This window comes from Ochotona princeps, chromosome 3 (assembly GCF_030435755.1).
Source record: "Ochotona princeps isolate mOchPri1 chromosome 3, mOchPri1.hap1, whole genome shotgun sequence".
In the NCBI taxonomy this organism is placed as follows: Eukaryota; Metazoa; Chordata; class Mammalia; order Lagomorpha; family Ochotonidae; genus Ochotona; species Ochotona princeps.
In genome coordinates, this window is record NC_080834.1 from 74,132,427 (window position 1) to 74,147,867 (window position 15,441).

At 37.7% G+C, this 15,441-nt stretch overlaps 1 protein-coding gene and 1 long non-coding RNA gene across 4 annotated transcripts in view; one reads left to right on the top strand and one right to left on the bottom strand.

Moving 5' to 3' along the window:
* IFT57 (intraflagellar transport 57) overlaps positions 1-10,800 on the bottom strand; it is a 57,722-nt gene extending 46,922 nt beyond the window's left edge. The window contains exons 1-4 of one of the 2 annotated variants that reach the window (XM_004593213.3): positions 10,349-10,800; positions 7,827-7,989; positions 6,957-7,075; positions 3,892-3,982 (exon numbers count right to left, since the gene is read on the bottom strand). In XM_004593213.3, coding sequence (XP_004593270.1) covers positions 3,892-3,982; positions 6,957-7,075; positions 7,827-7,989; positions 10,349-10,560 — 585 coding nt within the window. In that variant the 5' untranslated portion in view covers positions 10,561-10,800. The remainder of the gene's footprint in view (positions 1-3,891; positions 3,983-6,956; positions 7,076-7,826; positions 7,990-10,348) is intronic. The other variant, XM_058661840.1, reaches the window with a different exon arrangement.
* Positions 10,801-10,981: 181 nt separating this feature from the next.
* The window catches only part of LOC131479824 (uncharacterized), a 266,358-nt gene continuing 261,898 nt past the window's right edge, over positions 10,982-15,441 (top strand). For both annotated transcript variants that reach the window (XR_009245118.1, XR_009245117.1), the window contains exons 1-2: positions 10,982-11,378; positions 11,796-11,849. This is a non-coding gene — a long non-coding RNA (uncharacterized LOC131479824). The remainder of the gene's footprint in view (positions 11,379-11,795; positions 11,850-15,441) is intronic.

The window sequence follows — 15,441 nt, forward strand, 5'->3', positions numbered from 1 at the left end:
GGATGTCCAGACATTTAGTGAAGCATATTTAGGGTGTGTTTACAAATATTTTACACATCTGAATTAGACTCAGTAAAGTGGACTACCCTTATATGGACAGGCCTCATTCAGTGTGCTGAAGGCCTGCATAAAACAAAAATGGAGAACAAGAACAAAATTGCTTACTTCTGTCTGTCTTGAAAGATTTGGAGTGCTGCACATTGTAGGCAGCTCTCCCAGGCTCAGGCCTTCACACTCCACTCAGCATCACTTCATCAGCTCTCCTCAGTGTTCATTTTGCCTACAGACCTGGCAAACATTTTAGCCTTGGTAATGGTGGGAACTAATTTCCCACAGATCTCTTCCTATATAAATGTAAGCGCGTCTGTGCATCGTCTATTAGTTCTGATTTTCTAGAGAGCCCAGACTAATATACGGAAAAGGATTTACATTCCTAAATGATAAAATCATTCAAAAAGAATTAAAATATGAATAAGCTTGGAAGAAATAGTTCTAAAATAAAAAAGGACTCCAATATCAGTAATTTTGAAGACTTTCAACAATTTCCTACCCATTTTTCTGTCAAATATGCACCTCCTTAATTCTCTTACTATAAATTACTATGAATATGATCATATATAATGAATGAGAACATACTGTATCATAACCAATCTTTTTTTTTTAAAGCATTGTCAGTGTGTCTTGATTTGGCCAGTTTAAACCCGAAGGTTTCCATTTTTTAATTACAGTAGAATTTTATCAGAAATGATTTTCACTGTCCTTGAGCCGCCGTACAAACTTTGCCAACAGAATCAAACAGCCTTCCACCATCAACAGGCTTTTGGCATTGAACCAGTTCTCCTTAGCAATAAGAATGGGAGAGAACAGAATCCCCTTAGAATACGATGGCAGTAAGAAAGGAAAACATTCCAGAGACACTGACACAAGGGAACAAAGAGCCTCAGGATCTATCCTTTTGAGGAAGAATTTCAGTTTTTAATAAGAATTTTACCTCATGGATGGCAAGAAATATGTGAAAACGCTGCTCTTAATTTATATTTCTAAATTTAGATGGACAGTTATGGTGTTTAAAGCATTACTAGGAAAAATAGCTATAATTTTAAAAAAGATTTATTCATTCATTTTTATTGGAAAGGCAGATTTACAGAGAGAAGAAAAGACAGAGAAAAAGATCTCCCATCTGCTAGTTCACTCCTCAAGTGACCACAACAGCCAGAGCTGAGCTGGTCCAAAGTCTGGAACCCAGATCCTCTTCTGGGTGTCCGTGAGGGTGCAGGGTCCCAAGGTCTTGGGCCGTCCTCAATTGCCTTCCCAGGCCACAAGCAGGGAGCTGGATTGGAAGCAGGGCTGCCGAGATTAGAACCGGCATCCATATGGGATCCTGGCGCATGCAAGAGAGGACTCTGGCCACTAGGCTACTGTGTCGGGTCCTACAAATTTTTAATGAAAGACACTTATCAATGTGTTAAGAGATGGAGAGTATAGTCAAATATCTAATGAATATCCACTACGTACCTGACTCTGAACAATAAACTAGAAATGGAAAAGTGGACCTATTAAAGCTATTTCTGCCCTTAAGTTTTTTTTTTTTCTAACTACATCTGTTTTTCACTGACAAATTTTTAAATAAATATCCATGCACTTTTTGCTTATTTCACATAATTGAGGTTGGGATGACAAAGTCTGGAAGTTGCTTCTCAGTTAATGTTATAAAGTACATGAAATTATCTCAAAAAGTTTTTAAGAAATGAAATTAAAAGATATTTTGACATGAGAAAATCTGAAATTTGGGAATCCATGGAAAACGGTCATGGAGAAAACATTATAATATACAAATTTTAAAGTGTTTAATACCAAAATAAATGTTTTCAAATTCTATTTCCAATGAGATATCCTGTAAGTTATCATCCTTATAGAAGTAATATTTCTTTGCAAATGATTTTTAATGACAATACAATATTCTACTTGGACACAGTCTAACAGGTTTAAACAGGTTTTTTGACATTTACTATTGTAACATTTAGTGATTAGTATCTTTGTAGTATACACTAACTAAAATTATTTTGAGTTGAAATAGAGAATATACCTTTTATTTTAAAGTCATTAAAACCCCATATTATTACAATAGTATAGTCCTTCACAATTAGTCATAAAACCATCATTCTGTTATTTATCTATACCTGACATTGTATGTATGGACAATGGCAGAGAGTACAGGGGGGGGAAGTTAGAACGGGGGTTGGGGTGGGAATTTGGAGAGGGGGGAAAAGAAATCTGGGTGGTTATGGAACTTTTATGGAAGAATAAAATAAATTCATTAATTTAAAAATAGCTATCCCTTTTGAGAGCTTCAGTTTATCTATTAAAAAAGTGAATAACATTATAAAAAAGTTATGAAAACCGTTCATTAGTTTATGACAAGTAAGATACACTACAAAGTTGTTTTTTTTTTTTTTTGCCATTTCAGATCAATGGACACTTTCTAAAATGTGAAGGTCAAATCATCTCTAGTTTGGGCAAGAATTATCTTGAAACAAGCTCATTAGTCTTTATCATTTGATCAGTTACTGTAGTCTGAACAAGAGCTGGGTTCCCAGTTCATGCAAATGTTTAAACCCCAAGTTTGTACATTAGTGGTTAATGACAATGGTTAATGGATTAAAAATGAAGCCTTTATTCAACATAGTATCTGGGAATTGAGCCCAGTGGAAAAGCTTTAGATAACTGGGGGTGAGGCTGCCTTCAGAAGGTAGTTCTTGTAGCAAGGTTCATATAAACCTGGTTCAGCCCAGTTGTCTATTTCTGTCTGCCTCTTGATTGTTCCTCCATACACATACCACCTTCATCAGCCTCTACCCACATCCCATCACCGTATGCAAGGGGATGCTGTTCTTGAACTATGGACCTTCAAATCCATGAGCCAAACTAAATCTTTGCCTTTCTAAGTTAGCTTCCCTGAGGTATTTCAGAAATAATAATAAAAAAATTGAATAATATATTAGCCTGTTTGTGGAGACTTCAGCTTTTAAGCTTCACATAACATATGGGATGCTGGCACGATAAAAGCTGCAGAAAAATGCTGCCAACTACTTAAACAATGTTCCTTACTTAAAAGTGTTTCAAAATTCCCACAGGGTAGTACTCCTACAAATTTGAGAAACAAATGAATTCCTTAATAATAAATGGCATTGTTACAAGGACCAGAATGTATTAACACTAAATTTTGTTTCTCTGTTCTAAATTATCCATTACTCATGTATTACTTAAGATCATGAATGATTGCTAGTGAACTACTTACTCATATAATTCATGGTAGATTCTTCTTCTACAGTTTAAGAACCTCTGCTAAAATTCATAAGAGATTATGAACATTAACTTAACCAAAATTAATTAACCAAACTTAGCCAAACTATTTAAAAATTTAAAGCTTTTTTCCTTCTTTCTTTTTCAGAAACAATGAAGTAAATTAAATGAAATGCATTCCAGCGGCAAGTGTTGTGGCGTAGTATCTCAAGCTACTCCCATACGGACTCCAGTTTGCAAACTCACTGCTCTGCTTCAATCTAGCTTCCTGCTGATGTGCCTGGGAAAGTGGCAAAAGATGGCCCCAGTAACTGCGCTCCTGCATCCATGTAGGAGACCCATCAAAGCTCCTGGTTTTAGTCTGGCTTAACCCTGACCAGACCACTGTGGCCACATGGGGAGGGAACCAGCAGATGCAGAGTCTCTCTCTCTCCCTCCACCACTTGTAACCTCTTCTCTCTGCAGGTCTGCCTTTCAAATAAACACATGAATCTTTACAAAAACATATTCCAAAAAATGAAAGTCTAGAAAATCAGTAGAAAGGAATTTAAATATAAATATGGATAGTTTGTTCAGCAACACACATACCACAAATTCTTCATCCACTTTATTTAGTGTCAATTCTGCATCATCTTCTGGAACAGTTTCTTCTTCTAACTCTTCTACTGGGTATGCTGGCCTAAAATAATAAGACTTTGTATGAGATGACAGTTGAAAAAAATTAGCAAGAAAAGTACGATGTAGTGCAAATACCCAGGATCTCTTCTGTATCATGTCTGGCTCACGTTTGCCAGTCTTCCAAAATGCTAGTTATACGTTACATATATTTTTCCTGAAACTTTATAGGCAGAAACACAAAAATGTTACTCTGCAAATTTAGAGACCAAAAATAAGATGACACTATATATACTGCTAGACAACTGACTTCTCACTTATACACCACCTCTAAGTAAATACATTTCTTTTTTTTTTTAAAGATTTATTTTTTATTTTTTATTACAAAGTCAGATATACTGAGAGGAGGAGAGATAGAGAGGAAGTGGAGCTGCCGGGATTAGAACCAGCGGCCATATGGGATCAAGGCAAGGACCTTAGCCACTAGACCACACTGCCGAGCCCAATACATTTCTTTTTTACATTTAATTGATCAGCAGTACATAATTAAATGACAGACTGTATTCAGACTGTATATATTGAGGTTACTTCTATTATCTTGCTAGACAAGACTGTCAAGATTATCCTTTTGTACTAATCATTATGTATTGTGTTTAGAATAAATCTGGTTCAAGTGCAACGGCTACATCAACAACTTTGGATATGTTATGCTAGAAACCGTGTGAGAATGCTTCTAGAATGTTGTTCTAATTTACACTCCTGACAATCATGAAGAACACTGGCTCCATTTCCAGAGATTTAGCTGTATATCTACAAACTCTGTCAATCAAAAAAACGTAAAAAAATTTCATCTTGTTTTGTTTTTCTTTAGCATGAGAATGGATTCATATGTTAACTCATTCTTTTGAGTTTTTCAGTGGAATATCCACATACAACTTCTGCTAGATTTTTGTGCAATAAAATTAATGCTTTGTTTAATCTTCATCAAAATATTTCACTAGCTTACTATCTATACTCTTAGTTATTTGCACTGCTAAAGTCCTTATCACAGAGATTTAGCAAATACCTTTTACTTACATTTTAAGTTTAACCCTCAAACCACACCTGCACACCCTTTGGTCTTCTGCTATTTACATAGTATTATTTTTTCTATTTACATATTTGATCTAAAATTATTTTGATGCAGGAAATAGAAATGGCTCAAGTTTTGTTTTATTGCCAAATTGAATGGAACTATCAGTAAGTGTTGAGAAATAATTTCTCCACCAAAATTATGTACATGCATTTCTGACATTAAAAAAAAACCAATATATTTGGATTTATTCATGGAAACTTATTTTTAAAAGACATTACTTAGGTCATATAAATACAAAGTCTTTTTTATTCTTATTTTAAATTTATATAAAATGAGCAACTTTCACCCTTTTCATGTTACAGATTTAGAAGCACAGGGGTTCCACTCTCCACCTCCTTTACTCCCATCCCATCTCCCTCCTTATTTTTTCTCCAATTTATTATAATGTCATACATTCACTTCGTAGTAACAAGCTTAACTGACTGATATTTAAAGATACCGTGACATAGCAAGTAGAAGGAGAAAAAAATAAGATTACATATAACATATTAAACTAAAATGAAAATGGAAATCTTCCTATTGCTCGTGAGTACAGATTCTCACTGTATGCAGCAGTTAATTCTAATTACCACGCTAATCTCACAGAGATGATATTTATTGTGCTCTGTGTGTCAGATGCTGCAGATCAGGGGGAACATATGACATTTATCTTTCTGAGACTATTTCACTAAGCAAAAAAAGAGTCTTACATTTAATACTACAGAAGCATTTTTGAACCAAATCTATCAAGTTAAAGAACAGATTTCTTATTTTTCTCTTAGACAAAATTTTTCACAAATACATAAAAACAATCATCTATAGACATGAAACTTCAATGTAATTTATGTTTACACCGATGAAACATTCTCTAATGCTTATTACTTTTCATTTTTTTTCCACTTAATCCCTATATATCAGTCCTTATTAATCACCCAAGTTACAATGCATGAAACAGGGATAAATTCTGTCCACACTCAGAAGAAGTACCAAATAAAATCTCAATACGAATAGCTTCTTATGAATTTGGAATAAATTCAGTGATATATTTTTAACAGTGTCAAATAGAATAACACATCTCAGGCTGTTTTTTTAAATCTATTAAAGAAGTAAAATGGGTCATGTAGTCATTCTTCATATTGCATTAAGTGATAATGCTTGATTTAAACCCATTAAAATTGACATTTTTAGTCAAAAAATAATTGAACGCTAATAATTTCATCAGGCGTTGAACTTATGATAACCTAAGTTAAAAGAGACTTTTAAATTTACTTATGAATAGAATATAGACTATTTGCCTAAAAGAACACATTTAAATATACATAAAAATATTAACAGGAAATATATACATCTTTTTGTACCAGTTAGTTATAAACCAAAAATATTCTGCCTAGTACCTTCCGGAAATAATACATCTTTTCATACCAGTTAATTATAACCCAAAGATATCTGCCTACTACCTTCCACGACTGACCCATCAATAATGTTTTTCATCAAAAGATGAAATTTATATATTTCCTAATCATAGACAGTCTCTTTAGTTACTTAATCTATATTAAATATCATTTTTCTTTAAGTCTGTAGCTATCTGTGGCTCCATATAGTATGCTTACGTATGCAAATACATATACAAAGATTTAAATTTTTTTCAATAATTGACAAAGAATATGGTCACAGCTAGATTTTTAATTATTATATATGTGAACAGGGGAGGGGCACAATAATATCTAACATTACTTCAAACCCGGTTTTGAAAATACTAGACATTTCAATTTTGTCTGTAGAGACTTTTCTTAATCACCTGTGGCATTTGAGTTTAGACCACTCAAGAGGAAAAAATTCTTACAAGCTTAATTTAACAGCTCTGCACTCTCAGAAGAAAATGTTATACACATAAAATTACTATCACTACTTGGTTAATGTTCACCTTTTCCACGTGAAACCAATATATTTTAATGCTTCTTCGGCTAAACAATCAAGAACATAGCATACATGCTCTCCGTAACCTGACTTTAACTTTGAAGGAGGAAAATCTGCTGTTCTCCCCTGAAAAACAAGACAAACAGATTGTTAACTGTTGGTTTTATTGTATCAGGAGATTTTAAGCACAAAATTGCTGAGTAGATTCATCATTTTCTGTTTTTTGATTATTTAAAATAACTATCATTATACTTTCTTAGAAACCCATCTCATCTTTATATAATATATATATATATACATTTCTTATATAAAAAATACCTAGAGAACAAAGATATTTATTGTTAGAAGTACCAAAATAAACAGCAATAATTTCACAGTGGCAGAAAAGTCATCAATATTATTGGTTAAAAAAATAAATTAGTAGCTTTGTAATGGATCTTATTCAGAAACAAATACACTCAGGACAAAGTGATTCACTTGTCAAAAATTAATAACATGTACCGAAATGCTTTACTGCCTTTCCTCAGGGAAAGTCAGAAATGAAAAGGAAAGCTGTTATGGTCTATCAAATCAAAGTTCCCTTTCAAAGTATAAAGTGCTTCAGTTTTATCATTTTCAAATCAATTCTTTAGAGAGAGAATTGAACTCATAAATTTAGCTGTGAGACATACAACCAGGATTTAGAAAAATGCTATTACTTTGGGCTGCCATGAGCATCACTGAACACTTTCAGAAGTGGCATGAATAAGGTTTTATCTGAAAATAAATTCATATACATATTCACAAAAGGCTAGCATTTGCTATTGAATTGCCAATATTAAAATTTTTAAAGTTCATCACTGAGTAATATGACAAAAGAAGGGCAGTGTATACTTACCAATGACCGAAGTTCAGATAATATGTTAGATATTGTTGCATTAGGGTCATCGTATTCTTGAGGCTGCTCAAATGGATGTCCTGCTTTGTTAATCAACCAAGCAGCCAGAGTGCAAAACATGTAGAACTGTTCACCAGGGTTTGTAGGCAGTGCAAAATAATGTCTGCTTCAAAACAAGAAGGGCATGGAAGAATGTGAAATAACGAAAATTAGTCTATGATAACTAGTGGAGTCAAGTTCAAAATTTCCAAAAAAAAAAAAAAATTAAAAAGCCTTATCCTCCTTGCTGCTTAGCCCTTAGCCCCATGGCCTTCAAATCTAGACACTGATAACTCACCCTTTGACTTTTTGAGTAACTCACAGTACTCATGTCAGTGTTTAATCAAGGGGTTTACCACAACCATAACTAACATACACAAAATATGAGATCAAAGTCCAGGCACCCAGAAAATACAGTACATGTTAGAAAACAAAGCATGTGCCACATTTACCAAAACCATGTACTGACAGGAATAATTACTGAGTACCTTCTGAAAGTGTTAAGTTGGAAATACAATAGTTTCACAGAGTTAAGTCTTCAAGACTTCTTCACTCCAGACTTATACTGTTTTTAAACCATCAGTTATGTTAAATAGCAATTTTCATCTTGCATGCATATTCAATCACCTGAGGAATTCTTAAAAGTATTGCACCATGGTCAAACATGACTTCTTTGCTCCTTAGTAGACTGAATCTGCAGTTGTGGAAATGAGGACTTGGGATGGGTATATTTCAAAGAGTTTCACAGGGTTCTAAACTATAGCCAGGATTAAGAACATCTCAGAGTCTAGGCAACATTGGCTGACTTTTGTTAAATCTCTTAGTCCTCTAAAAATTCTCCTTTGAATATGAGCATAGTTTTTGCCTAACAATAGGGATAAAACATGTCAGCTTCAAAATTCAAGTCAATGTGACAAAAAGTTTTCTTTTTTTAATGTGTATTAACAAAACCATTGATCAGATGTTCTGGAAGCTAAAAGGGAGAATTTCTAAAGGCCTTGAAATTCTTACAGGTAAAAGTTCATAACCCGTTCAAAATGGCCACTCCAATAGCAACTTGCGTCTTGCTTAATGACTGATAATTCCTCAAATGCAGAGGAATGGACACTACTACAGCCTGAAGGCTACAGGCCAGTGGTTCCTGAAACTTAGTGTGCAGCAAAACCACCTGCAAGGCTGTTGAAAACACACCCTGCTGGATGCCATGCCTGGAACTTTCAAACAGGCTGACCTAGGAAAGGACCCAAGGCATCTCATTTCTATTAAGTTCCTGGGCAATGCTGATCCTGAGGATCATACTGGGGACCCCTGGACTAGGAGATTTCTATACCAATCCTGGATTTAAAGCACACTGCTGAGCCCCCAACGAAACAACACTTCAGAGAGAACAGCAACAGAATCCTAAAAGCATTTGCCTTTAGTTGACACACCTGGAAAAAATGCATTCTTATTAATACAGGAAATAATGTCTGCATTATTCCATTGATTCATTTTCAACCCCAATCCCATCTACCACAGAGCAAGTAACACTTTTTCCCCTTATTTTCTCCAATTATGAAATAATTTACAAAAGGTAGAATATAGTAGATAAATATACAATACATATCTTGCAATACTGGTTACAGGGAGACACTAAAGCTGTCAAGGTTAATTATTTGAGAAAAACAGTTGACATTAAGTGAAAGTACCGGAGCTCTTAGAAGATTATATAGACAAAGGTAAGTGTTCCCAGTGAAGAAAAAGTGGGGCAATTTATTTATCTCGCCATCACTAGGCAGCAGTAATTAGAGGAAGTGCTAGCTGTCCGTTACCCTTAGCAACTAATGGCACTGCCATCAGGGCTTGACGTTTCTCCACCAGAATAAGTGCAAGAGTTTCGGGTTCTGTGATAACAGGGTCATTCCGACAGCTGTCGTTTCCCTCGTCCCTTCCATGTTTCCGTTTCTGAACAAGCTGTTCTTAAAAGCACGCATCCTTCAAGCCACTACAGTTTGTCCACAAGTTTACCAACTGCATACATAGTGCTCCTCATCACCACCCTGGTTCCCATGAGAGCCAGCTGCAGGGAAAGTTTCCTAAGGAAAAAAGAAACTAGAAACTAAATGATGCATTTACCTATGTGGATGATTACAGGCGATGCTGGGTGGGTGGGTGGCTGGTTGAGTGTGTGTGTGAGTGTGTGTGTGTGTGGTGTCTACTTCTCATTTATACTCACAAAGTTTGTGTCTTGTGGAGGTGCATATTTCAAAGGACGTTCATATTGTCTTCCAGCCCAATGGTTGCCCCAGAACTTGCTTTCTGTCTCTATAGAAATACCACGTCTGAGCTCCAAGAGCTCCAAGGACCTAGGCTGCTGAATTTGGCGCGCGCGGGCCTTCCCAAGCAGGGAAGAGGGAAGCAAGTGTTTGTTCGGTGGACGTAGGGCCGAGTCAAGGGCCCCCGGGCCGCGCTGGCATCCAGGAACTCGGGGACCAGGCACCCACCTGGACGGGGGCTTCAGGTTGTTCTTCCGGAGGAACTCCTCCTCGTAGCGGAGCAACTTCAGCTTCTCTACCAAGTCCTCCATCACCACGAACATGTGGTAGGCGGCGCCGGGCCCCCGCTCGACGACTACCTCTCCGGCTCCTTCCCCGCGGGGCCGAGATGCCCCATCTTCTAAACCCGACGACGTGACCACTGCCGCGGCCGCAGCCATCGCCGAAGGAAGCAAAGGAGTACTGCCTCTCAGACCCCCGCGGCCTGAGCAGCCTGCGCCGGCGTAGTCAGGGCGGGCGCGATCCGTTACCAGGCGACCGCCCGGCCACCGTCACCAAGGAAACTAGAGCCTGCCTTCTTTCCGGCCTCCCTGTCTCCGAACCGGGCTTCTCTCCAACCGGAGTGAACTTCCTGAGGAACGTCATGTTGATCCCGCCCCGTTTCCCGCTCCGGCGGGGCAGGCGCCTGGGAAGCCGCGCCGCCCCCGTGGGGCGTGACAAGGAGCGGTGGCGGGCAGCGAAGGCCTTGGGACACCCAGCTCGGCCAGGTGCTCCCCGGGAAGCTGGTGGCCGGTGACAACAGTTCTGATAGTCGATGTAAAAAAACAAACAAACAAAAAAAACCCTCTTCCTCATTTACCAGTTTATCAGGAGGCGCCGCAGTTACTCCCAGGCTGCAGAAATGGTTGGAAGGCATGGGGAAGGGAACAGGATGAGCAAAACTAAGACGTTGGGACGGATTTTCACCTCAAAAACAAGAATGCTAAACCCACAGCCTGCTGATTAATCTGTCTGAAGCCCATTACATGTGAAGTTTTTTGTGTACCTTTGTTAAATCCAACAAAAAAAGCTTATCTTCAAAGGAATTTCCCCAGCGTTGTAACTCTGTGTGGCTAAAGCCTGGGTGTTGCTGCTGCAGTCTGCGGCGATTGACCTAGGAGAGGAACACAGATGTATACAGATGTGGCCCACACCAGCCTTACAGCTGCCAGAAGCTGGTGTACCAGGGAACTTTCCCAACAGCTACATAACAAATGAGGTAAGTAGTAGATGGCTGGCTGCTTTTCTGGCAGAAGATTACGCAAGGGATTGAGCGTGTTTTTGTCTATAAACAACCTCTGATCTCTGCCACTAAATAATAATGGTATAGAGAACTGCCTTGTGGCAGGAAGCTGTGTCACAAGGGAAGCAGCCAGGACTCTAATATTGGCTTAGCACGCTATGCCACAACTCAGGCCCCTCCAAGGATCCTTCTTTTGGATTTCTTGTTTACCCATAACACTAACATAAGTTTCCAACCTTCCCCTCCCCCAAACACACACACACACACTTACACCCCTACCCCACCACCTCATCCCCACAGAGGTTGTTTTCTTCACGTGTTTGAGAATGTATATTCATCAGGCACTAGAAAGCTTTAGACTACATTTGGATTCTTGTTTTTTTTCTTTTCTAGATTAGTTTGGTCATTGACTTTCGAGTTAGAGCTGGAAGACATTGGAACTTTGAGGTATGTTTACTCTCTTATAAAGAATCTTAAAAGTTTATTGACCATTGTTTTAGCCTTTTATTGAAAACTGTGATGTGCTTGAGGTTAAAGCATTTAAGGTTTTTTTAGGGAAATTTGCATGTCTGAAAACGAAATGGAATCTCAGTCAAATGTGATTTAAGCTATGTAGATATTCTTAAGAAGCTGGATGTGAAAAGAGAGCAGGTTAAAGATACAGGAAGGCCTTCGGCTGCATCTGTCAATATAAAAGCAAGTCTTTTAAGAACACTGGACGTCTTTACAAAGAAAAATGGTAAGAAAATTAAAATCATGATTGACGTGGTTTTAGTCATAATTCCAGGTTTCTTTACATGTAAGTTGGAATAGCCCAGGAGCTGTGTCCACTTGTCAGAGAGTTCAGTTCTGTTCAATGATATGGCTCATCCTGCAAAATCCAGTAGTCATACACACAGATGTCTTAAATACAGTAACAATGTACACACAATAACGGCAATTTGCAATGATGAATAAGGAATGTAATTTTTCTTGGCTGTGCTTCAGAAACTCTTGGTCAATAGCCTTGGTCAAGGCATGGAGCCCATAGAGGTGAACACAGGTGCCTAGGAGTGGGCCAAGTATGTACAATCACTGATGAGATGTGCAGACACACAAAGTTTATACTGCTCAGTCTGGCTATGAAAACTGAACTGACCCTCTATTTGGATATAATTTGTCCCAACCAAAGCTTTTTTGGTATCAGTACTGGGAGGCAGGATCTAGTGCTAGCTATTGGGATCTGGGATAGAGTGCTGTTGAATGGAGTAATGCTTTTCTCATGGAAATGGGCTAGCTAAAGTGAAAGTTTGGCCCACTTTTCTCTCTTTTACACACACCTACTTCCGTTTCTCCTTCTGTTATGGGAAAGGCGCTTTTCATTGCAAGCTGAACAGATGCCAGTGCCTCGATCAAAATAAACCTTTTCCTTATGAATTACTAAGGCTGAGATATTATAGCAACAGAAAATGGACCAAGGCAGCTAGCCTGTTATAAGTGGCTTACTTCCACTCATTTGGCATGTTAAAATTTGGAAAAACCTTTAATTAAAAAAACTTCCTCAAAACTCTAAAAGAGAAAAAGGTTTTCTTCTACTATGTTGGGTTCTATGGCTATGCATGAGGAATAAACTGACATAAAGTCATTAATACAGGAAAAAATAAGCACATGTAATTTTTATTCGAAGATTTTTTTATTTGAAAGGGTTACAGAGAGCAAGAGGCAGTGATAGAGAGCTTCCATTTACTAATTCAGTCCCCAAATGGCTGCAATGGTTGGGGCTGTTCCAGGCCAAAGCTAGGAGCCAGGAGCCAGCAGCCAGGAGCTAGGAGCATTCTCTCTTGTCTTCCACATGGTTGCAGGAGCCCAAACACTCAACCTTCTTCCTTTGCTTTCCCAGGTGCATTAGCGGGGAGCTGGATTAGAAATGGAGCAGCCAGGATTTGAACGGGTACCTGTATGGGTTGCCAGCAGTATGGGTTGCCAGCATTACAAATGTGCCACGATGCTGGCCCGAGACACAAATTTTATGTAGCATTTTTACATGTACCCTGGAGCCTTTACAGGGAAAATGAAGACCTAGGAACTTGTTAGAACTGAGAGCTTATTTACCATCTTTTTCTTAAAAAATAAAAATGTGTCAGAAAATGACAAGGCCAAAAAAAAAAAAAAAGACTCGGGATAGGGAAGACAAATTGTGGAAAAGTGACTAGGAAATATATGGGGGGGGATAATTAAAAGGTTTATTTTAATAACTTTTGTATGAATGTTTTAACATCAGCTTTCAGTGTCTAGTGATGACATCATTCTCTTTCTGGTACAGAAAGGGTATCTTTCTCATGAAAAATTGTATGACCTGCTTTCGGGCACAAAGAAGGAGGTCAGAGAGTCCTGCCTACATATGGAATTTCTTAAGTGTCTTAATTGTGAAATAATTTTCAGTTTCAACAGTTGCATTGTATGGGATGGCTTGCTAAAGCACTTCAACCTAGTAAAGCATGCCTACCAAGAATCTAGAAAGAAAAATATCATATTTATATGTGAAACTTTGTAAGTGCTACTTTTAAAGCAAAATGGAAACATTTACTCTTTATGGTTATGCTAGAGATTAGAGCTAGTACAATGAGACAAAAAAATTAGGAGTAGGTATTTCAGAAGAAGCAACTAATACAAAAGCTTTGGTTGAATAAAAATAAGGAAATTTACAGACAAGCTATTAAGACATCTCAATAAGTTTGCCATATATTTGTATGAGATCCAACTAAAGAAAGTTACTGGAGACAGAAATACTAAGTCAAGAACTATATATATTCACACACCCAAGGATACATCTATCATTCTGTTTATGGAGAAATTATTAAAGTTCACTGAAAAGTATGAAAAAATCAAACTAGGGATACTGTATTCATGAGTGGGAAAAATTATTATTTTTGCCCAATCTGTGAGCTTAACACAGTTTCAATTAAAATCCAAGAGGGCTGATCCTGAGTAAGTTGTAGGGTGTCGGGAAGAAATCGTGGTATCATATAGAAGGACTGCTGGTACAAAATATGTCTCCAAGGTAGTTGTCCTACAGGAGAGGACAATGGCTAACCTGGATGTTAATTCCTGGGCTCTGCTCTTCATTCTGGCTTCTTGCTAAAGCTTACTCTGAAGCATAGCAAGAGATTGCTCAGGTTCCTGCCACTCTGTGGGACACCTGTATTCAGTGAAAGGCTACTGCTTTCTGCCTGGCCCAGCACTGCCACTGTGGGCCTTTTAAGATTGAACCAGCAAATGGAATCTGTATGTTGCTCCATATCTGTCTCACTGTCTCTCTCAAACAAACAAACAAACAAAAAATCAAGCTTAAGTATAGTTTAATGATATCAGAAGAAACAGATTAGTGTTTTGTGAAAGCTCAGTAAATGACAGAGCTGCTGCTACCAATTAGTAAAGAAGGATGAATTAGTCACAAAATGCTATTGAAGCTGTGACTATCCATATGGAAATAAAATGGCATCTCTGATTCTCATGCTACAAATTCCAGATTGATTGAAGTCTTAAATGTTAAACATTTGTAATATGTTTAGAATAAAACAGAAAAATCTATAGCTTCAGTATAGGGAGGGATATTGTGAAGAAAGAAAACACAGATTTTAGAAGAGATGCTCACCAATATGTTAAAGGACTCATCCTCAGGCTAGAAAGAGATCACTGGAGGCCCCTGTGCCATACCAGGAGGTTCTAGGGGTGTCCTCTTTGGGTTTCTCTGTTGGACACTATTGACATTTTAGAGGCATAATTCTTTTTTGTGAGTGGGAAGTATCTTTCTGCATATTGTAGGACATTAAACACCATTTCTGACTGCGACCCACAAGGTGCCAATAGCACTCACCTTGGTTTGTGAGAGCTAAAAATACTGCCAAATATTGCTAAATAGTTTTTGCAAGGGCTTGGGCTGTGGGGTGGTGAGCAAAATCACCACTGGTTTAAAAATCACTGCATAAAATGTGTGGATTTGCAGTTGTGAATGCCTCTCCAAGCACCAAATGTGTGAAATAAATGAATGATATGTTTA